At 48.2% G+C, this 21344-nt stretch overlaps 2 protein-coding genes across 5 annotated transcripts; one reads left to right on the top strand and one right to left on the bottom strand.

The window, feature by feature from the left end:
• Positions 1–23: 23 nt before the first annotated feature.
• Positions 24–10727, top strand: entpd6 (ectonucleoside triphosphate diphosphohydrolase 6). Of its 3 annotated transcripts, none has more exons than XM_085182817.1 (14): positions 24–165; positions 731–1000; positions 2297–2373; positions 2647–2790; positions 3364–3439; positions 5801–5836; positions 6402–6514; positions 7642–7721; positions 8008–8072; positions 8612–8713; positions 8807–8947; positions 9555–9611; positions 9804–9916; positions 9997–10727. In XM_085182817.1, exons 2-14 carry the CDS (start codon positions 742–744, stop codon positions 10078–10080), a joined length of 1347 nt encoding a protein of 448 aa, XP_085038943.1. In that variant the 5' UTR covers positions 24–165; positions 731–741; the 3' UTR covers positions 10081–10727. The 3 variants fall into 3 exon arrangements, with proteins under 3 accessions (XP_085038943.1, XP_085038942.1, XP_085038944.1); XM_085182816.1 differs by having other exon boundaries at positions 25–165; positions 712–1000; XM_085182818.1 differs by having other exon boundaries at positions 27–165; positions 712–1000; positions 6402–6490.
• A 642-nt stretch (positions 10728–11369) lies between these two features.
• Positions 11370–21250, bottom strand: aifm2 (AIF family member 2, ferroptosis suppressor). Of its 2 annotated transcripts, XM_085182820.1 has the most exons (9): positions 21129–21250; positions 18113–18286; positions 17310–17425; positions 17103–17222; positions 15231–15323; positions 14867–14975; positions 14644–14796; positions 14236–14436; positions 11370–14159 (listed from the first exon to the last, which is right to left on the bottom strand). In XM_085182820.1, the coding sequence occupies exons 2-9, from the start codon at positions 18282–18284 to the stop codon at positions 14008–14010; spliced, it is 1116 nt and encodes a 371-aa protein (XP_085038946.1). In that variant the 5' UTR covers positions 18285–18286; positions 21129–21250; the 3' UTR covers positions 11370–14007. The 2 variants fall into 2 exon arrangements, with proteins under 2 accessions (XP_085038946.1, XP_085038945.1); XM_085182819.1 differs by lacking the exon at positions 21129–21250 and having other exon boundaries at positions 18113–19328.
• Between the last annotated feature and the right edge of the window lie 94 nt (positions 21251–21344).

Here is a 21344-nt window from a genome sequence, read left to right as displayed (position 1 = left end):
ATTATTATTATTATTATTGCCACGTCCACGCCGCACACTGTGACGTCATCACACGGCGCCTTGTCGTTGACGGAAGTCCAGAATGAGTAGATGTGAAGTGACGAAGAGGAGGAAAGTGACCGGGTTGTTTGGTTAACGGGAGCCGCCGCTCACGGTTTCTGCTCGGTACGTCAACACTCGTTTGTCCCGTTGTCCCCGCGCCAGGACGCTGTTAGCCTGATGCTAGCCTGCAGCTAACCGGCTGATGCTAGCGGGCTCAGCTAGCTAGTATCTGAGAAACTGCTGCTACAAACACGGAAACGTTTATTTTCTGCCTTTTCTGTTTAAAGTGACTCATACAAAACGCGTTTCACCTAACAAAACAGCGAACGTGATTCCAAACCAAACTCCATTTAAAAAACTGCCAGTTTAACATTGTTTGCATGCCAGCTTAACATGCGTCCTGTTTTCCTGGCAGCTGTTCATTTCAGTAAGCTAACCTGAAACATGAACTGCTTAGAAATGACTTCACACTAGACTCCTTATTCCAGTAGAGCGTGTAGCTTTTAGCGAGCTTGTCTGAGGTGACGTGGTAGATGTTGAAGTTTATTCTATGTGTGTAGAGACGCTGTGAAAGGTCTGCTGTCGAATGTGATTGTTAAACCATTTCCTCCAGGGATCAATAAAGTGTTCTGATAAATGTGGATATTGTGTTCTGTCTTTGGTCACCAGCTCTTGCATCTGCACACAGAATGAGAGGCGATGAAGAGACCAAAGCTGGCCGGAGCTTTCCTCTTCGTGTGCTGCCTGTTTGCCTACCTGATGTTCGTTAAGCATCACTACTCGACCTCCAAACCGGAGGCCTACAGACTACCTCCTCACCGCCAGCCCGACTCAGACCTCAGCACAGATGACGGGCCCACCTCTGATGCTGGACGGCGCTTCCAGTACGGCATCATGTTTGATGCTGGGAGCACTGGGACCAGAATCCATGTCTTTAAGTTCCAGATAGAGGACAAAGGTACAGCCGAACAACCAGTGTAACTCACACCAGACCCCATTCACATATCTGATGATAGCACGATTTGTTTGCCTGATGTATCTTCAGACGCTGTAAATGTCAGAGTGCAGCTGTGTAGTCACGTATCTACACTCCCTACGCCACATAAACTGATTCCCAACCAAAGTCCATTCAAATATCAGTGAATTTAACAATCTGTCGATAAATACACGGACTCAGACAGACTCAGGGTGCTCCTGTTTTTTAGATCTGTTTGGAAACTTAAAATCCTGCAATCCTGCACCAAACTCCATTTAAAAACTGCAGTTTTTGCTGTAACCACTCTGGATTTATTTCTTTATTAATTTTGAATTTTTACACAATAAATGCATTTTAGCCATTTTGTAGGTAGCTTACATGACTTTTAATTCGAATATCTGTTAATCTGGAACCCTATCAGACTCTAACCCAATCAGAAAACTGAGAAATAGCGTGAATAATATGGTGGCTTTGAGAAACTCCTGACGTATCTGAATATTTGATGTTGGTATTTTCTACAGCAACCACTGTGTATGCAGCAACGAGACACGTTGATGTTGACGCTTTGAATCTTTTTACATTTTCGTTTCAATTTAAAGGAACTCGATGGCGTCCACTGTGACTCCAAACCAAACTCCATTTAAAAACCTTCAAGTTTAAGTTGAGTTTGTGTGAATTTGAATGATGAATATTCAATGAGAGTATGCGTGTGTTGTTGTTTTAGTAGCAGCTGATATTAATGTGTATCAGGGTGTGTGGGTGTTAAAGCTCTATGTATACATCCTCTCAGATCATATAGTGCTGCTTTTAGTGTATTTAAATCCACATGTTGGCTCCGAGCATTAATTACCAGACGTGAATCCGTGCAGACAAGAGGAGCTTTCAGCCTTTAAGTCCTGCTGCAGGGAGCTGCTGCCAGTTCAAATGGACACAAACTCATTAGTGTGTTTTAGAGCTTTCTGGTTTATTAGGCTTAGAGAAAGTTTCCTGCAGCGCTCGGCCAAATGCCTTCGTTATCGCATTTAAGCGCTAAGCTAAATCACACAGGCTGAGTGCTGTCTTGGCTCCTTTGTTAGCATCGCAGCTAACTGGACTAATGGCAGCACCTGTTAGTTATACATGCTGGGATTGTCATTAAGAGCTTAATGACAGCTCAAATGTAGGCACAGGTCCAGGGTCACTCGGTCACTCAGTGAAATTCAATTAAATGCGCCGACGTATCGCCTCTTTTATCTGTTTAAAGCTCACAGTCACATAGTTTTATCTTTTTTCCCGCAGGAGCTCCAAAGCTGGCCCAAGAGACGTTCAGAGCCATCAAACCAGGGCTGTCAGCGTACGCCGACGAGCCGCAGCAGGTAGGGCGCACACGAGGGGCCACGGGAGGGCTGCACGGGTCCCACACTGGGCTCAAAGACGCTCGAATGGGCCGACTGACTGAACCTACAGCAAACAGCCCAGAGTGACATTCAAACACTGTCTGCTTAGGAAGTGTGCAGTTATCAGCGCTGATGTTCAAACAAACAAACAAACAAGTTCCCCAACACGCTCACATTTGTGACCGAGTGTAGTTTTGAACCTACAGTCCGACATAAAGACTGAGCATGCTCAGAGCCTCCCTCTGTGTCCAGTGCACTGCAGGGATCGTGGAGCTCTTGGAGGTCGCCAAGTCCAGCGTCCCCCCTTCGTACTGGACCTCCACCCCCGTGGTCCTGAAGGCGACGGCTGGGCTGCGTCTACTTCCTGGAGAGAAAGCCGACCAGCTGCTGGACAGAGTGAGACTCGCACGTCACCTGATCTCATCTTTATTATTTCACGTTTCAGTTTTTAAATTCTTTTATTTATTTCTTATTGTTCAGACTTGATATTTTATAAAAATCATTTAAATTTTTGAATAAATTTTTTCCCTCATTGCAGTTTTTATTTTCCTGTATTTCTAAATGGAACAGCTACACTTTGGGTTTTTTCAAAATAAAACGATAACTCCAGCACAGATGTTTAAAATGATCAGGTATCGATCAGGTCAGACTGATAACTCCTCTGGCTGCTCCTCCTCCTCCTCCTCTTCATCGTCATGTTGGAGCCAGAACAGAGAAAGTCTATTAAATCTTTTAAGTAATCAGTAATAACAGGACTACAGCAGCGAGCCAGAATGTGGTTTAATCTGAGGCTTTGCTCTTATTATCAGACGAGCTCTGGTGCTGCAGATTATGGGGGGGGGGGTCATTTTTACAAAAATGCATCATTAAATATTAGATTATGTTTAAACAGAGATCACTGATTGATGGGAGGCAGAAATAAAACTGTTTCACTTTGTGAAGCTCAAAGATCGTTCGCTTCGTGTCCAGGTGAGGGCGCTGTTCCTGGAGTCTCCCTTCCTGTCCACAGACGACAGCGTGTCCATCATGGACGGCACTGATGAAGGTAAGATGCTCTGATTGATCAGCCCGCACACTCCTACTTTCTAAAGATGACCTTTGTTCTGAAAATATTACACAACAGAAGCCTCGTTTGCTGAGGGCTTTTAATGTGAAATGCATACAGGAAGTGTTGAGTTCCTTATGCAGCATCTTAGCGGTGTGGGATAGGCCCGTGGGCCGGCTCTGGCTCCCGGGCTGAGATGAGGTCATGTGCAGCTGAAGAGAACGCCGCAGAGCACGACGGCACAGAAACAGGAAATAGATCCATCTGGAGCGATCTGAGGGGAGTTCCTGGAGGGTCGTGACCCCTCGCGAGGTCTCGCCCTCAGCGGGATCTTCATCTCGTTATGACATTATTAGATCAGAGGGAATCTGCAAGTCTCCTCGGGTTTAATCTGTGACGGTGATGAACCGAGCTCCGGCTCTGATTTCCCCAACGGAAAGCGTCAATATGGAGGATTAAAGAGGAGACGACGGGGGAGGCGGAGCTCGGCCTGCGGCTCAGCATTTGATTTGTAGACACTTCCTCTCTACAGTTACAGGAAAACATGATCAGGCTCCACAGCGAGGCAGCAAATCTTTAATTACTGGGTGAAAATCATCCAGTACTATAAACTGGGAGGGGCGGGGATAAACCAGTAGGTGACAGTGTGACGCTGACCACATGACTGAGGTCAGTGAGGATGTTCGTCACCGCAAGTTTCAGTTCAGGGCGGCGTGGGTATCCAACTTTGAGTACGAGAACGAGGCGATGGCGTCGGTGACATCAGCCATGCGACGCACACACAGAGGCGGTGAGGCTGGCCGTGAGGGTCAGACTCTCGCTCACCGCCACATGAGTCTCGTTCACACGGGAAGCTTTTTTCTAAGTCGAAATCCGGCCTTCAGTATCGTGCAGGAGCTGAACCCCCGACCTCCTGATTGGCTGACGACCCCACTCGTGGGTGTGGCTACCTGCTGAGCCACACCCACGGTCAGCGAGGAGAGAGGCGGTGATAATGTGTCCTTTCAGCTGCCTCTGTTTTTAAGAGGCAGAGCGCACAGTGTACTTCCTGTTTCACATGTTTGATTCCTGCAAATCGTCCAATCAGGATGCAGAGTGAAGGTTACCCAGTGAAGTCACTGATCAGAAGTAAAGTGCATCTGCTTATTCAGGTCAACTCAAAGATGACTTTAGTGTCCGCGGTGCAGTATTTGCACTCAGCTGCATCCATTAGTGCCTTTTAGCAGCGACCTCTGACCTTTGGGCATGCAGGAGTGGGTGATTACGGGGCTCGGTACAAACTGTATCATAGGGGCTTTACCATAAAACTCTTAGCCCGATACACTAAGAAGCAATTTCCTAACAAAACAAACAAGAGGCGGAGAAAGTCGGCTAAACACGGGCACTTAGCACCCGGCCGCCTCCCAGGAACCACTCAGAGGTCCCATTAACAATAAGTCGCTTCACTCGGACGGGCCCAGGGTAATCTGAGCCGGGATAAGCATGCTGGCCAAGAACGGCACAACATCGGAGCCACAGTCAGGCGGGAGTTCAGACAGACCTCTGAAAGGACAGTTTAGTCGGGAACGCCGCACAGGACTCTGTCCATTAGAGGAAAAGCAGAAATCATTAAAAGACGAGCAAGGACGAGCAGTGATCCCGCTCAGGAGAAAGAGAAAAGATTTCAGAAATAAACGGGACACATAATCCCCCCGTTAGATTAAGTGGGACATTATCCCACACCAACATAATTGCTTGTATGAACTACTTTAAAAGGATTGGATTATGTGCAGGCGGGCCTGTTGTCCATACAGAGCGAGTATTTAAAACACTGAACTTACATTCCCATACATGTCCACCAGCAGAGACATTACAGCTGGGCCAAACATCTGCAGCTCAGGGTCACAGCTGCATCCAGGAGAGACACATACAGTACGTCCAATCAGGATCCAGCGAGGTGTTCAGGACTTGAGTTCGTCCTGAATACGACACGTGTGTTGTGGTCACATCTGGTTACTATGGGGGGGGGGCGCAGTGTGAATTAAAAAAACACTTGGACACTGCGAGCATAATGGAGACAGGTTTTTGACGGCGCTCCCACACAAACGCAAACGAAGCCAAATGTGTTTCCAAACCAACTTCCTGCCAAAGACTAAAACTTATGATGAATCTTGGTTTTGGTGTCGTCTGCACAGCAGCTGTTTGCAGAGTCGGGTCCACATTGTTGCGTCTCGTAACAGTGTCTCCCAGAGAAACGGTTCATATTGATGGTTGCGTGTTAGCGTGCTTGCTGCTGCTGCAGCACTGAAACACGTGTGAGCAGCTGAGTGTCGTCTGCATAGAGGTGTTGAATCCTGTAACCTTTTCGTTTTCTCCTTTCAGGTATTTCTGCTTGGATCACCGTCAACTTCCTCACAGGTGAGAGCGCTCACCATCGTGTCTGTTTAGTGCAGCAGGGACGCGGCGTGTGCTCCTGAGCTCCCAGCTGATGCTTTTAGGTTTTGTATGAATCGTCCTGTCATTGGGCGTCTGGGGTACCCGTGTCATTGGCGTGTTTGGGCTCTGAGTCTTCAGTGGACGATGGCGGTGTGGAGTTTGCACACGCTGCGTCTTCATCGATCCTCTTCTTTGGTCATGTGATCATGCCGTCAGAAACTCCACCCTAACCATGAGGCTGGATGTTCACGCCCACGACTGAACGTCAGGGTGAAACCGCCACCTCGTGTTCCCAAACAGATGACCTCTGTCCTCTCAGAAAGCCCCGAACCTCATGTTGGTCCTCACAGAGGCGGGCCTCCCTGTAGCACGCACACTGGGTCCATTTTTAACACGGCGGCAGGAAGTGGATTGGTGTGATTTATGATGCGTGTGTTTCAAACCAGATTAATGTGCACAAGAAACGGTGATTACCTGTTATTGGATTAAACTGCAGCTCGCTCTTCCTCCTAATCTCCCCCTCCTCCCTCCCTCTCTCTCTTTTCAGGTGGTCTTCACAGTGCTCACTCGCCCACAGTGGGGATGCTGGATTTGGGAGGTGGGTCGACTCAGATCACCTTCAGCCCTCAGGACGAGGTGAGGACTCACACAGGTGAAAGGGTGAGGAAGAGCTCTGTCCCCTCAGTCAAACTACCAGGATGGCTCCGTCTTAGGCTTTAATCTGGAAACGCCTCGCTAATCCCAAATAAACAGCCTCACATCAGGCAGGGGAGGAGAAAGGGAGTGAAGAGGGGTCTATTTAGGTCAGGCTTCGTACACGAGGGATTGGCCAGTTCTTCTTCAGCCTGTGAGAGGAGGAGGAGGAGGAGGGGGATGCAAACGAGGAACTGAGGCAGCAAAAGCTCCAGATGAAGCTATCTTCTTACTGACAGCATCAGCAGGAGGAAAAAACCCACCCGGTGTTTGAGAGTACAACTCGCAGAGCTGTGCAAAAGTCTTGAGCCACCCTCAGGCTCTGCTGAGCAGCTCTCGAGCTTCCTGAAGCTCCTTAAAGTTCTTCTGTGGCTGCTCTTCCTCTCCTGTTCAGTCCTTGTACCGGACCTCTCTCACAGAAATGACAGTGAATCCCACACACCTGAGCAGAGGTGCAGTTAGTTAGCATCAGCTGTCACACAAACTCATCATCTGTTCCAGTTTCTTTACCAAATCTGTCAAAAATGCCAACGATATCACAGCTTCTCATGAAAACAGCATTTTGTCTCCAACACGGTGATTCCAAAGAGCTGTCAGCTGAAACTCTGCACATCTCAGCGTGGTGTCAGTGTGTCCTCAAAACCCTGAGGAAAGTGGACAGAAGAAGCTTCCTGTTCCAGCATGACAACGATGCAAACACAGTGTCAGTGAAAGCACACCTGGATCTGACAACACACAGCAGGACACCATCAGTCACGGATGGCAGAGCCGCCCTCAGCAGGACTGAAGCAGTGTGGGATCGTCCTGACAGAAGAAGAAGCCTGGAGACGTCTTCCTGGAGACGTCTTCCTGGAGACGTCTTCCTGAGGATCCTCACAGAGCTGACAGACAGCTGCTCACACCAAATACACACACTTCCATGTGTGTGTACTGTATTTACATGTATGTTTGCACAGTACTGTCAGGAGAAATAAGCAGCAGATTGATTTTCTGTGTGGATTTGTCCCACCCAGCGTGGAAGCAACACTCGAAGGCAGTCGTCTGTTTTTAGAGCCGACCCAGCAGAAACCTGAAGTTATTTTCTTTCTGTGCAGAAAACCATCCAGACCTCACCTATCGACTACATCCGGACCTTCCAGATGTTCAACCACCCACATGTGGTCTACACTCACAGGTACACACACTCACACTGTGCCTGTGCTGATTGGCTGATGTGAAGTCAGCTGGTGGGTCACACAGCTGTCATGATGCTGACATGATCGAACTCGTCGAGGTTCCGGTTTAATCGTCGTTTTTGCTGTTCGAGTCTCAGCAGCGACGTAAACACGCAGGAACTGACTGTGAGCTTAAAAAGTTAAAAATCTAAAGAAGCAGGAAGAACCGAACGTGTCGGGTCAGACACATTCTTTTTCTGATGATCAGCTGATCGATTGTTGATTATTGATGTGCTCTCTCTGCAGCTATCTGGGTCTGGGCCTGATGTCGGCTCGCCTCGCCATCTTGGGAGGCGTCGGTGCCCCGCCCCGTACGTACCTGACCTGTTTTCCTTTTTCTTGTTTTTCAGTTTTCAGATTTTCATCTCAGCCTGTTATGCCCCCACACACCCACCCACCCCCGCCCGGCAGATAAATAAGCCATTATCTAATCTTTTAATAACACACTGCAAGATTAATTCCTTGCTGGCCAGCTGTTGCTGCGGTTTAACTGCTGCAAGAAGCTGCAGCTCAGATCCTCTCTGCTGTCGGGCTGTTTATGTGCACGCAGGCGTCGCCGTGTCCGTGGCGGTGTCGCATTCAGGCGTCCTGCTTCCACCGTTTTAACCACACATCATATATTTGTGACTTTTTGGAAAACTGCTGTAGCAGACTGACAGGAAGTGTGTGCAAGCAAACTGCTGCAAACATGAGCCATCGTCACTGTAATAACCTCACCGCTGCCTCTGCTGGGGGTCGGAGGAACTGCAGGGCGCGTCTGTCTGCCAGTGCTGTGTCGTTGTTTTACTGTTCGCAGGTTTGAGATGAGATAAACAAACGTGTGTGTGTCTGTGTGTGTGTCTGTGTGCAGTAGGGGGCAGCCCTGAGCTGGTCAGCCCCTGCCTTGCTCCAGAGTACTCGGGCAGCTGGGAGCACGCTGACGTGGTCTACACTGTGAAAGGCCAGAGCACAGGTGAGCAGATCATCTCTGATTGGTGGTGTGGTTGCCATGGTTACTCATGATGCAGCTGGGGTTATGAACCTTTTGTGTGCACGTGTGTTTCAGGGGAGCCGGTTTACGAGGCGTGCCTGAACAGAGTGGAGAAGGTTTTGTACCAGAAGGTGGCGAAGGTGTCCGGCGTGACCGACATGGACTTCTACGCCTTCTCCTTCTACTACGACCACGCCGTCGACATCGGCGCCATCGGTGAGGAAATACTGCCGCTCTGCTGCTCGCCTGCAGGGGGCAGCACGTCACGCTGATCCATCATGGCGTAAACAGGAAGCCAAATAAACCTCGACGAGGACGTGGCGTCTGTTGAAGCCGCAGAAACGCTCGGCGCTGCTGCGTTCGCGACTCAAACTTCTTTGGCGGATTTTAGAAGACGAATTGTTTGTGAAGCCGCGCCGTTACAGGGGAAGTTACCCGGCACACCTGTTGTCCCCGGGGGGCGTCCCATTTATCAGAGCGTCCTGAATGTGGCCCGGCGTTACCTGCAGACCAGGTGTGAGGAAGGGTCAGAGGTGGAGCTTCACGTTCAGGCGGCGTTCGCTCACTGACTCGGGTTTAATCGCTCGTAGGCGCAACTTTCATCAGAGCCTCGTCCCAGACTTCCTGTTTGGTGTTTACCAGAGCCGATTGGCTCACAGCCGCCCCGTCCCGCAAGCTGCTGTTTGTCACCTTTAACATGACGTTTGACTGTGGGAGCCCACAGTTCCTGAACACAGCTGATCCCAGAAAAGCTGGAAAACCGGGAACGTTCGTGTTAAGGAGCTGCTGCAGGTTTCTGTTTAACCCTCCTCTCTGTGTCCAGACGAGAAGAAGGGAGGAAGCATCAGAGTGTCCGACTACACCGACGCAGCGAAGAAAGGTGAGACGGCGCCCTCTGCTGGACGTCACTCAGAGCTGCCGTCATCATCAGTGAAGCCAGAACGTTTCTGACCCGACTCTAGTCCACATGATTGATTAGTTTATGCTAACAAACCCCACAGAGGTCCAATAAATGTTGATATCAGCAGATTTCTTTTAAATCTGACCGCTGTGGGTGTTTTTCTCCCCGCAGGGTGCAGCGACGCGTCCGTCGGTCCTCAGCGGAGCCCCTTCCTCTGTCTGGACCTGGTCTACATCTCAGCCCTGCTGCAGGAGCTCGGCTTCCCTCCACACAAGCAGTTCAGGGTGAGCTTCCTGTCTCGCTTCTACCGATTCCTTTAAAACCATCGATCCGTCTCACCTCTCTGACGTTCTCTGTGTCCCAGCTTGCGAGGACCATCAACCAGGTGGAGACCAGCTGGGCTCTGGGCGCCACTTTCCACTACATCGAGTCCCTGAAGACACACTGAAGCTCTGAGCTTTTATTTTGAAAAGCCCGGGGTCCTGCTTACTCTGAACACAGCTGACTGATGTTTGTGCCAAAGCAGAAATCTGAGCGGATAAAAACGTGACGTGTGTGGAAGCGGCTCATTCAGACCGGCGGTCAGGAGGCCGGCTGAACTCGCTACGGTCCCAGCGTGGTTCATTAATCGATTATTTCACATTTTTATGACAAAAAGGATGCGGTGGAGCCAAGGGTTTGTGAGCCACTGAAGGGAAAAATAAAACCCTGTTTATGTGTTTGTTCTGTGGCTCCATTAGATAAACCTTTGTTAGTCCCACACGTGTTTGGTCACGGCACAAAGTTAACCATTCAACACGTTAGTGCTCTTCTCTTTTAGGTTTCTGGGATGTTGTTGGTAGTGTTGTGGGGTTTTCCGTAGATGTGTCGGTTTCTTGCGAGTTCTGCGTCAGTGTTTTGGGAATTTGTGTCGTTGTTTCTGAGCGTCGCCTGAATGACCGTCAGCGTGTCGTCTCGCCTGATCAAACTAAGCCGGGCTCAGTGTGAGCAGCTCGTTGGCGACTGATTGTTTTTATTCTGAAGGACTTCCTGTTTGTATCCCTGTAGTTTCATGATGAGCACATGTTTAAACGGTTCCTGGAGAAACCCGTCTGTTTGACTTTGGCGTCGCCTCCTCTGATGTCAGCTGTTCCTGAGTGGAAGCTTCAGCGTGTGAAACTTTCACATAAGATCAGGATGAGACAAAGAAGGGTTATTATGAACTGTGAATCATGGCGAGCTGCTCTGTGAGAGCCTCAAATAGACCTGAGTGTCCTTCTGTTGCATGGAGAAGCGCCTCCTCTCTGTAACGTTCGTCTGAGTTTCGCTGACGATCATCTTCAAACCACCGAAGCAGCAGCTGGGCTCTCAGCAGGCCAGAGCTACACCGGCTTATTTCACACAGAGCGGCTCTGCATCAGTCCCAATGTTAAATTGAAGAATGTGAAATGTTTTCCTTCAGCTGATCCTGTGGTTCATATGAACGATGTTTGCAGGTTTCTAAGGATGTGTTTTTACATTCTGAATCATAAACTCTGTATTGTGATCATCAATTCATTGGAATAAAAACTGGAAACATTTCATGACCAGCTTTGATTCATAAAAACCTGAAGGTTTCACTTAAACACATTCAGGAAAGTTTAACAGAAGATGATGGAGGTGTGAAGATGTTTGTCCTCAGCGTCCTGCAGCAGGAAGCCCACAAACACAGGCGTGCTTCAGGTGAGTGCGTGCAGGTCTGCTCTTCTCTTTTTGTAGGTCACTCATGTGGCGAGCGGCTTTAATGCTTTCAGTGTGAGTGAAAGCACCCGATTGGCTCCTTACCTTTGAAAACAGGAAGCTGAAGTTTGCTCGTCACAGAGCTGCAGCGAAACCAGCGAGTCTGCACCAGCTGACGTTTCACCGTCATCCTGAAGCTCCAGGTGTTTCAGGAGAAAGCACGCCGATGAGGAGTAAAGGACGCCTCGCACACCGAACACCACCTGCTCTCACTCACACCTTGACCCATGTGACCTTAATGACTGGTGTGATGAATGGTGGCTCTCCACCAGCTGTTAGAGCCTCCTGGATGAAGGTGAAAGAATCAAGTGACCGATAAGATGAGCAACACAAGACCACACGGCTGAGTGTGACCTGAAAACTGTCGGCGAGGCTGCAGCGTTGAACAGCGAAGCAGAAAATGATAAAATGACGGCAACAACAGAACTTTAAATCAAAACCTTGAATGATGGAACCAGCGGTCAGCTCTCAGCTGTGAGGAAACACACGTGTGAGTCTGAACACGGCTCGGTCATGAGGTGTTTGTGTGAGGTCTGACCCTCCACCTTCACTCAGGCAGCTGTGGCTACACCTGTAGCTGCCTTCACCAGTGTGTGAATGCGAGAGTGAATGAATAGTGGCATTGTAAAGCGCTTTGGGTGCCTTGAAAAGTGCTGTATAAATCCAATCCATCATCATTATTATTATTATTATTATTAGACCTCCTGAGACGATACAAACTCAGCGTTTCTTCAACTCGTTTATTGCAAATATGTGTAAAAACAGTACATGTCCCAGACGGCCTCGGGTGTCTGCTGAGGGCCCTGCTACAGTCACTGTGCTGTCTGGATTATGATGCTAATAAAGTTTTAATGTTTAAAAAAGCAGCGGTGATGAACCTGCAGGCAGCATGTAAAGCTAATGCTATTAAAGATATCACAACTGAATTTGGCTAGCAGCAAACCTAGCTTGATAATATATTTACCATATTGTGTAAATTAATAAAAAATATTTCATATGTTTAATATTTGTTCCAGAATAGTTTTACATAAACAAAGCCAGTTTTTTCTTTTACCTCCACATACCATACGTATGACATCACAACCTGATTGGCTGGTTGTGACGTTGATCCTGGACGAACGTTACTATGTTGCGGGTCCAATGGAGCCCAGTTTACAGCGAGTCAGCAGCGTCATAAAGATCTGAAGAAACGTTTCTGTGATGTTTAGTGTGAATGCTTGAATGCCGTCTCCTTCAAAAACGTTCAACTGAGAAAAACTTAATTCAACAAAAATTTCCCATGTTTTTCAATGGGAGACTCTTCAAATTTTCATTAAAATTACCCATTTTTCAACTCTAACTACTTCCACATATATTGACATAGAGCCACCATTCAAACTTTAAAATGAAACCAAGACATTTAACTATTCAACTTGTATTTATCTTTTCAATATCTATTATACTTTTTCTTCTGTTCCAGTTTAAGTTTCATGCTTTTTTTTTCAGCCGTTTCAGAGTTTATAATGGGTGTGTATGGGACGGAATGTTGGCGCTAGAGTGAGACAGCTCAACTGCTAGAGTGAGAGGAGGCGGGGGATTAATCTTAAAATCTTCTCTTTAAACTGCTGCTGTGTCCGCAGCGTTTGCTCTACAGGTATGATTTTACCCTCGAAACATAGCCATTGCTGTCCTCTTTCATCCATTGTGTTTATTATTGTAATAGGTGTTATGGTTCTTTCATAAATGTTACCAATGCACAGCCTCCTCCCTCCAACTCTTCCACAGACTCTAATGTTAAAATGGCTCAGAAGGTTCGTTTGAAAATCAGGAGTACAGGCTGTCTTTACACTGTCACCACGTCCATATAATAAACTCCACAGGCATGAAAACTGAGAATTTGGTAGACTGGACATTGCTCCCGCTCACGGTGAAAGAATTTTGTCAATACGACTCCTAGTTTTCATTTGGGAACAATTTGTTTCGGCCTGACTTTTCTGTTCATTTTGTGCATGTGTGTGTATGGAGCCATTGGGTGCAGTCACTATAGCAACCAGGCTCACACCTGCCTGCCTAACGAGCTCTGTCTCACTCTGCCAAGATTCATCTTAAACACTTCTCTTTCAACTGCTGCTGTGTCCACAGTGTTTGCTCTACAGCCATCATTTTACCCTCAAGTCATAGCCATCGTTGTTCTCTTTCCAACACCGTGTCTTTAAAAGCTCAGACATTTAAACTTTTTAAACTGTGTGGATCCAAGTGGAGGGATCACATTGAATCACTGAATGAGTAAAAAGAATATGAACTTTTAATATTCATTCAGACGTTTTCTGACTTTAAATTTTCTTTTCTCATTTCTTAGGTTTTTCTAATTTACATTTAAAACATTTTCAGCTATTTTCCAACTTCTGTGTGGATGTCAGCTTTTAGCACTTCAGCACTTTTGTTTTCAGATTAAATTCTGTTTTTTTATCTCATTCAAATTTTTTAACTTAAAATTCAGCAATTAATTCATTTCAGTGCATACATTCAGATTCAAGCATTCACACTGCAGTTTCTTCAGAAAATGCAGTTTCTAGTTATAAATGATTGGCATGTGTGCATGCATGCATGCGCGTGTGCATGCGTGTGAGTTAGAGTCTCAGGGCTGTTTCTGCTTCATCTCCCTCCAGCTCTTCCACACCAGGACATCTCGACTTTTTCCCCAGACGACGAACCAGCGGGGCAGCCTGAAGCCGTTGTATTGACCCACGCCGTCGTCATGGCCCATCGCCAGCAGCATGGTGACGTTACCTAGCAACCAGGAAGAACTGGAGTCAGCCAGAGAACAGAGGCAGGTGACCAACAGCCCGGCACGGTGAGCGCATACCTGTTTGATAGGAAGTCAGCTCCTTCCCGCTCACACTGTTGGCAATGTTGGCCACGGCGACAGCGGCGTGGAGGCCGGCGTTGTACGCCGTCTTGGGCTCGTTGACATTGGCGCAGTCACCCACGGCGAAGATGTTGGAGAAACCGTCGACCTGCAAGTGGTCGTTGACCTTCAAGGCCCCGTTTTCAGCCATGCTGTCACCTGTGAGCAGAAACCGGTCGCTGATCAATGCAGCCGTTGTTAAAAATAAATGTCGGCGTGATTTTTCAGGCTAGCAGAGGCGGGACTCGGCATTAGCACTTCCTGTGACACTGTAAGAAGAGTGACGTCGGGCGACCCTGTGGTCAAACCGCAGCGTGGAGTGAAAGCAGGAAATGAGCTCAGTGCGTGTGGGTTTGCTGTTCTTACTGAAGGTGGCGCTGTAGGCTGCAGAGTTGATCTTGAGCCCGGTGCAGCAGACGATCAGATCCGTGACCAGCGTTTCGCCGTGGTCCGTGATCACCTCCGTGTTCTTCGTCATCGTGTTCAGCGGCAGCTCCGACAAGTTGCTCACTTTCTGTCCTGAAAACACGGCGGTGGAAAGTGAGCCGAACCCCGAGCTGACGTCACCCGTCTGCAGGCGTGAACTCACCCAACACAAGCTCCACCCCCTTCTCCAAGAGAACCTGATTGGCCTCGCGTCTGATGCTGGGCAGCAGCTCCGGGTCAGCCAGCCCGAGTTTGGAGTGGATCAGAACCACCTGGACGGGTCGACGCGGAGGAGAGAGCGGGGTCAGCGTTCAAAGGGCAGCAGGGGTCAGAGGTCAATTTAATTCAGTTTTATTTATATAGTGCAAAGTGTGAAGCGCAGTCAGCTCAGAGACTCCACCAATCTGAAGACACGGCTCAGTAAGCACAAATTTAACAGGAAGCAGGCTGAGGGCGAGACTGACGGGGGGCGAGGGGGGGAGGGTGGGACAAAGACATGCTGTGGAAGACAGGTCAAAGGTCATCACCTTCTTATCAGGATACTCGGTCTTTATCTCTGCAGCCATCTCCACACCGGTCGATCCTCCACCGACCACCAACACCGAGTCAGCAGCCTGAACCTGCACACAGACACACACACACGCACAGACGCACACAGACACACACACAGATACAGACACACACACACGCACACAGACACACACACACGCACACAGATACACACACACACACACGCACAGACGCACACGCACACACAGACGCACACAGACGCACACAGACACACACACAGACACACAGATACACACACACACACGTGCACACACACACACACAGACACACACACGCACACAGACACACACGTGCACACAGACACACACGTGCACACAGACACACACGTGCACACAGACACACACACACGCACACAGACACACACGTGCACACAGACACACACGTGCACACACACACACACGCACACAGACACACACGTGCACACAGACACACACGTGCACACAGACACACACGTGCACACAGACACACACACACGCACACAGACACACACACACACACGTGCACACAGACACACAGACACACACACAGACACACAGATACACACACACACACGTGCACACACACACACACAGACACACACGTGCACACAGACACACAGATACACGCACACAGACACACAGATACACACACACACACGTGCACACACACACACACACAGACGCACACACGCACACACGCACACAGACACACACGTGCACACAGACACACACGTGCACACAGACACACAGACACACACACACGCACACAGACACACAGATACACACACGTGCACACAGACACACAGATACACGCACACAGACACACAGATACACACACACACGTGCACACAGACACACAGATACACACGCACACAGACACACAGACACACACACACGCACACAGACACACACGTGCACACAGACACACACAGCGTGAGGAATTTACATATTTTTAATTTGACTTCTTGAACTTTTCTGGGTTTTTGTTGTCGTGTGAAACATTAAAAACAGAAACAATCTGAAGCTCGGCTCCACCAGAGGCAGCTCGAGGCTCCTGCAGCATCTCAGCTGTTCCCAGGACTGCGCTCGTCTTCACAGAGATGTCCGATGTTGTTCCCGGGATCTGCTGGAGTCGCTCTCCCAGTTTGGGAGTCGCTGCACCGAGTGCTCCGATTACCACGGCGACCACCGTCACATCTTCTGCAGCTCTTCTCTGAGCCCTTGGTGCTCCTGCAGCTTCTCGTGCTCCTTCTTCCTGAAGTTGCTGTTGTTCAGTATCTGTCACTACGGCCGTGTCCTGGTCGTCTCCACCACTCTGCCCGGTTGGTCCCACAGGACTCTGCTAACCCGTGTTGTATTTCCTGTCAAAGGCCTTTTTGTACCATTCTGAAATGTGCACCATCTTTCAGTTTTAGCTCACCTCACCTTTATTTAAGCCTCTGTTCACCACTCACCTTCCAGCTGTTCATCGGACCTGAACTGCAATAACTAACTGGAAACACGTGTTGTTCTAACACTTGTGTTTGTATATGTGCGTTAAACATTACAATAATTAAACAAACTAACGGTTTTGAAACAATATTAAGTAATAAAATGAAACTAATTTCACTCACTAATACTGGACGATAAAATGTTTCGGTTCAGTACAGAGATAAACTTTAGTATAAAACTTTTTAGAGTTTTATAACGTGTACTTTACTCTGCGTTTACATGAACTTTTCTATGGCAGCATTTTTTCTGCTGGTGAAGTTCAAACTAAAATGTATTAAATTATTAAATATGAAGATTTGAAATTCAACCAAATTAAATGAAAAGGTTAAATAACAAACAGCAGTAAAACCTGGATCGAACCTCTCTGATGAAGTCCTCGTACTTCTGGACCGCCTCCTTATGTGACGCCACCGTGTTGAACTTCCCGGGGAACGGCCCGTCGGTGCCGGTGCACAGGATGAGGTGGGAGTACTGGACCTCCTGCGACACAAACGACACAGATTCAGCTGCAGCTTCACCTCCTCATGCTGCAGAAGAAGCTCCACAGGGAGCTGCTGTGGTCCTCACCCTCCCTCCCTCCAGGATCACCAGCTGCCTGTCTGTGTCGACGAGCTCCACCCGACCCTGAACGAAGCTCTCGCCAAACGTCTCGGCGTACGGGATGAAGGTCTTCTGAGCAAAGCCTGCACACAGCACAGCACAAGTTTTTTTAAAATTAAAATGTGTAAAAATAACAAATTTTTACATAAATCTAGAATAAAATCAGCAAACACAACAAGATAGAAGAATAACAGTCGACGAGGTCAGAGTCATAATATAAGTACCAGAAACTACTTTTAGAACTGACAGGAGAACAGGTGAGGACATGTGAGGACAGCTTGGACAGGTTGTACAGGTGAGGACAGGTTGTACAGGTGAGGACAGGTTGTACAGGTGAGGACAGGTTGTACAGGTTGTACATGTGAGGACAGGTGAGGACAGGTGTGGACATGTGAGGACAGCTTGTACAGGTGTGGACAGGTTGTACAGGTTGTACATGTGAGGACAGGTTGGACAGGTGTGGACATGTGAGGACAGCTTGTACAGGTGTGGACAGGTTGTACAGGTTGTACATGTGAGGACAGGTGAGGACAGGTGTGGACATGTGAGGACAGCTTGTACAGGTGTGGACAGGTTGTACAGGTTGTACATGTGAGGACAGGTTGGACAGGTGTGTACAGGTGAGGACAGGTGTGGACATGTGAGGATAGGTGTGGACAGGTTGGACAGGTGAGGACAGGTTGGACAGGTTGTGCAGGTGAGGACAGGTTGTACAGGTGTGGACAGGTTGGACAGGTGTGGACAGGTGTGGACAGGTGTGCTCGTGGTACCTGGCTGTACGGCGGCTCGCAGAGCGCCCGGGTTGTGATGGAAAGCGTCTCTCATGTCGATCAGAGTGAAGCTGAATCCTCGATACTTCAGGTCTTGAGCTGCGGCGATGCCACCAAATCCTCCGCCCACCACCACCACATGGACACCCTCGGTTGACACCTGACCCCCCATCTCTGCAGCCACACACACACACACACACACACACAGGAAGTTACTACTACAGGTTGACCACACCTGACATCGTCACCCCAGAGGTCTGAAGCTTCTTAAACCTGCATTCTCTCTGACGCCCAGCAGAGGGCGCCCACTCTGAAGTCTGATTCAATTGGGTTTGCTCAGCTGACCTTTGACCTCAGTAAACTCTGTCCTGATGAGTTTCTGCTCTGTCGCTACTTTCAGGTCTGACTGAATCAAACAGGAAGTCTATTTTGGTCCTGTCAGTGGGCGGGGCTAAACAATGACTGACTAGTTGCTCGTGGCCCATGAAATCCAAACGACTGCTTCATGTTCGTGGACATGCACGGCTCCTTTTCAGCAACTCAGCACACCTTTGAATGAATTTCAGCCAAAATAACAAACAGTAACTCTGCTGTGTCCACAGGGGCGTGTCCACAGGGGCGTGTCCACAGTGGGGCACCATGAGGTCAACCCCCCGGCACCACGCTGCAGAATAAACGCCGTGACGTCTCACAAACTGAAACCGTCGACTGTCAAAAGCACCAACAACACTCAGCTCCAGGCTCCAAACACACCGCTGCCATCTTTTATATACAGGCTGTGATTTCTGCTGATTACAGAACGCTCACTAGTTTAAACTCAGCCTGTGTTTCTACAGGTGTACACAGACCACACCCCCTCCATTGGTGTCGTCAGGTGACCCTGAGCTGCTCCGACGGTCTGAGTCTTATCGACGCATCAGCTGTGAGCTCAGAGGCATGCGGGCGGTGAGGCAGGTACAGGTATGCCAAACATGTGGCGCAGATAGAATTGGGTGACGTTTACTTCCTCGGTTTCCGGTTCTAAATCGGACTCATCGAGTACAAACTGAGGAGTACGTGTACGTGTAGGTTCTGCTCAGAGCACTACTTCCTCGTGCTGCTCCTCTTCATCACTCTGCAGGAAACTCCTGCTCGAGCATCCCAGCCGGTGTTCCAGATTAACTGGTGCTTAGATTAACTGGTGTTGGTCGAACAGATGTGCAGCAGTTTTGCGTTTCACGAGCTGCTACCGCTTGGTTGTTATATACAGTCTGTATAAGTGTGGTTAATCTAACGAACATTTGTAAGGAGATGCAGTTACTGTGAATGTACAGCAGGTGATCAGTAATAAACAGTCAGACAATGACTCTGACAATCTCATTCAGTCTTGCAAATTGCACCTTCTGTGGAAAGTGGTACCACAGTGTGTGTGGACTTCCCCTGTGCAGCAACAAATGTTGTGGTTGCTAAATAAACAGAGAAAATTGATCCCTGTTGTCTTTGCTTACTGATTGTTTTTAGTGTTGACAATAAACATGTTTGCGGGTAGATCTGAATGTAAGTGGGTAAGTGCAGCCACTCAGCCTCTACTCAATGTGATCACAGCAGCAGGTGCAGATGTGTCACAAGTTAATCTAGTAGTAGGCTGTGGGATTTGGCCACAGGTGGCAGCAGCTGCTGTGTGATAGTGGATCTGCTACAAATTGAAGATCATAAGCAAGTGTTGGAAATTAACGCTTGTATTATGTTGAAAAACAAAAAAGTGACATTGATTTTGTTGCAGGTCATTTTGACCTGTACTGTGTAAATCCACTCAGAATTGTCAAAAAACTGCAATAAAACAATAGAAACTTTATTTCCCATCAGATAAACATGTAGAACACAAACATGCAACAGTTAGACTTTCCATAACTATTGTAGGAACAATTTGGTTTTTGGTTCTTACAAACACATTTCTTTTGAACCTGTCCAACGTTCTCAGTTTTTCAATGTTCAACATTTTTGTCCACATGATGGACAGAATGTAACTGTGTGCTTTCTGCAGATGTACTTCTTGCATTTCTCACACAAAATGCTTGTTTTAAAACAGGAATCTTCCGAACTTATATTTAAAACAAAAGATTTCTACGTCTCCTCCAGTCTGACAAACAGATGACAAACCAATCGACACACCTGAGTCACTGACTTTCTTAAATCCACTCACTCTCACTGGCTGTTTATTACTAATCACTGTGTAACTGCTGTGAATTCACAGTAACTGCCGTCTCCTTACAAATGTTCATTAGATTAACCACACTTATACAGACTGTGTATATAACCACCAACTATAAACTGTTTGTTTGCAGAGTAAAGACACAGGCAGACTACGCTAACGACATGTGATGTTACAACACTAGTGAAATATTAGTGTCATTTCATTCATTTCAAAGGTTTATTTGCATGACGCACAAACAGACACAAAGGTACAAATGTGCATGACACGAATTCAAACGTGGTGCAGATGTGTGTCACAGGTTGATCTGGCTGTTGTGGCACTTGGCCAGAGGTGGCGCTGGTTGACTCGACTCCATGTTAGTGCACAAAGTAAACTGCTCGCTTTAGTTGTGAAGCAAAAACGCTGAAACCGGAGAAATGAAACGATAACGACGACAAGAGTCTCCGGATCGTTGACTCTTGCTGTCCTGTGAACAACATCAGCGTGGTGTTAACTGTTTGCTGTTTCCGCGATCGCGTCGCGCATGAGGATATCACAGGTAAACTCGCCACATTTTTAAACATCTTGTTGTTCAACAGCATCCAGACTGACGGAGTGTGTTTGAGAAACCTCACAGGTGTCACAGGTGACACATTTGGCGTGTTTTTTTGGGTTTTTTTGCTGGTTTGTCGGTAGCAGCTCCTGAAACTCTGCCACACATCTGTTCGACCAACGCCAGCTGATCTAAGCGCCAGTTAATCTGGAACACCGGCCTCAGGTGAGCTACCTGCCGCTGCCGGCCCGTCTCTCTGACACCTGCACGCGCGAACGGGAGGAACTCACCTGCTGCAGATACGCGCCTCCGTCACGTCGTCGTCTTCCTCTCCGCGGCTGTCTGAGCGCAGTGTCTTTCTTACCGAGCTCCTCCTCCTCTGATGACACCAGTTCTCCTCCAATCACAGCCCAGCTCCCCATGAAGGAGGCGGGGGTAGGCGTGCTGCTTTCAGGTGCTGTAGGAAATATTATATTTAAGGCGAGGCGTGACCTTTAACCTATGAT

Source organism: Neolamprologus multifasciatus, chromosome 13 (assembly GCF_963576455.1).
Source record: "Neolamprologus multifasciatus chromosome 13, fNeoMul1.2, whole genome shotgun sequence".
NCBI classification, from domain to species: domain Eukaryota; kingdom Metazoa; phylum Chordata; class Actinopteri; order Cichliformes; family Cichlidae; genus Neolamprologus; species Neolamprologus multifasciatus.
The sequence above is the reverse complement of the archived record's forward strand: the minus strand, read 5'-3'. Positions and strand labels throughout refer to the sequence as shown.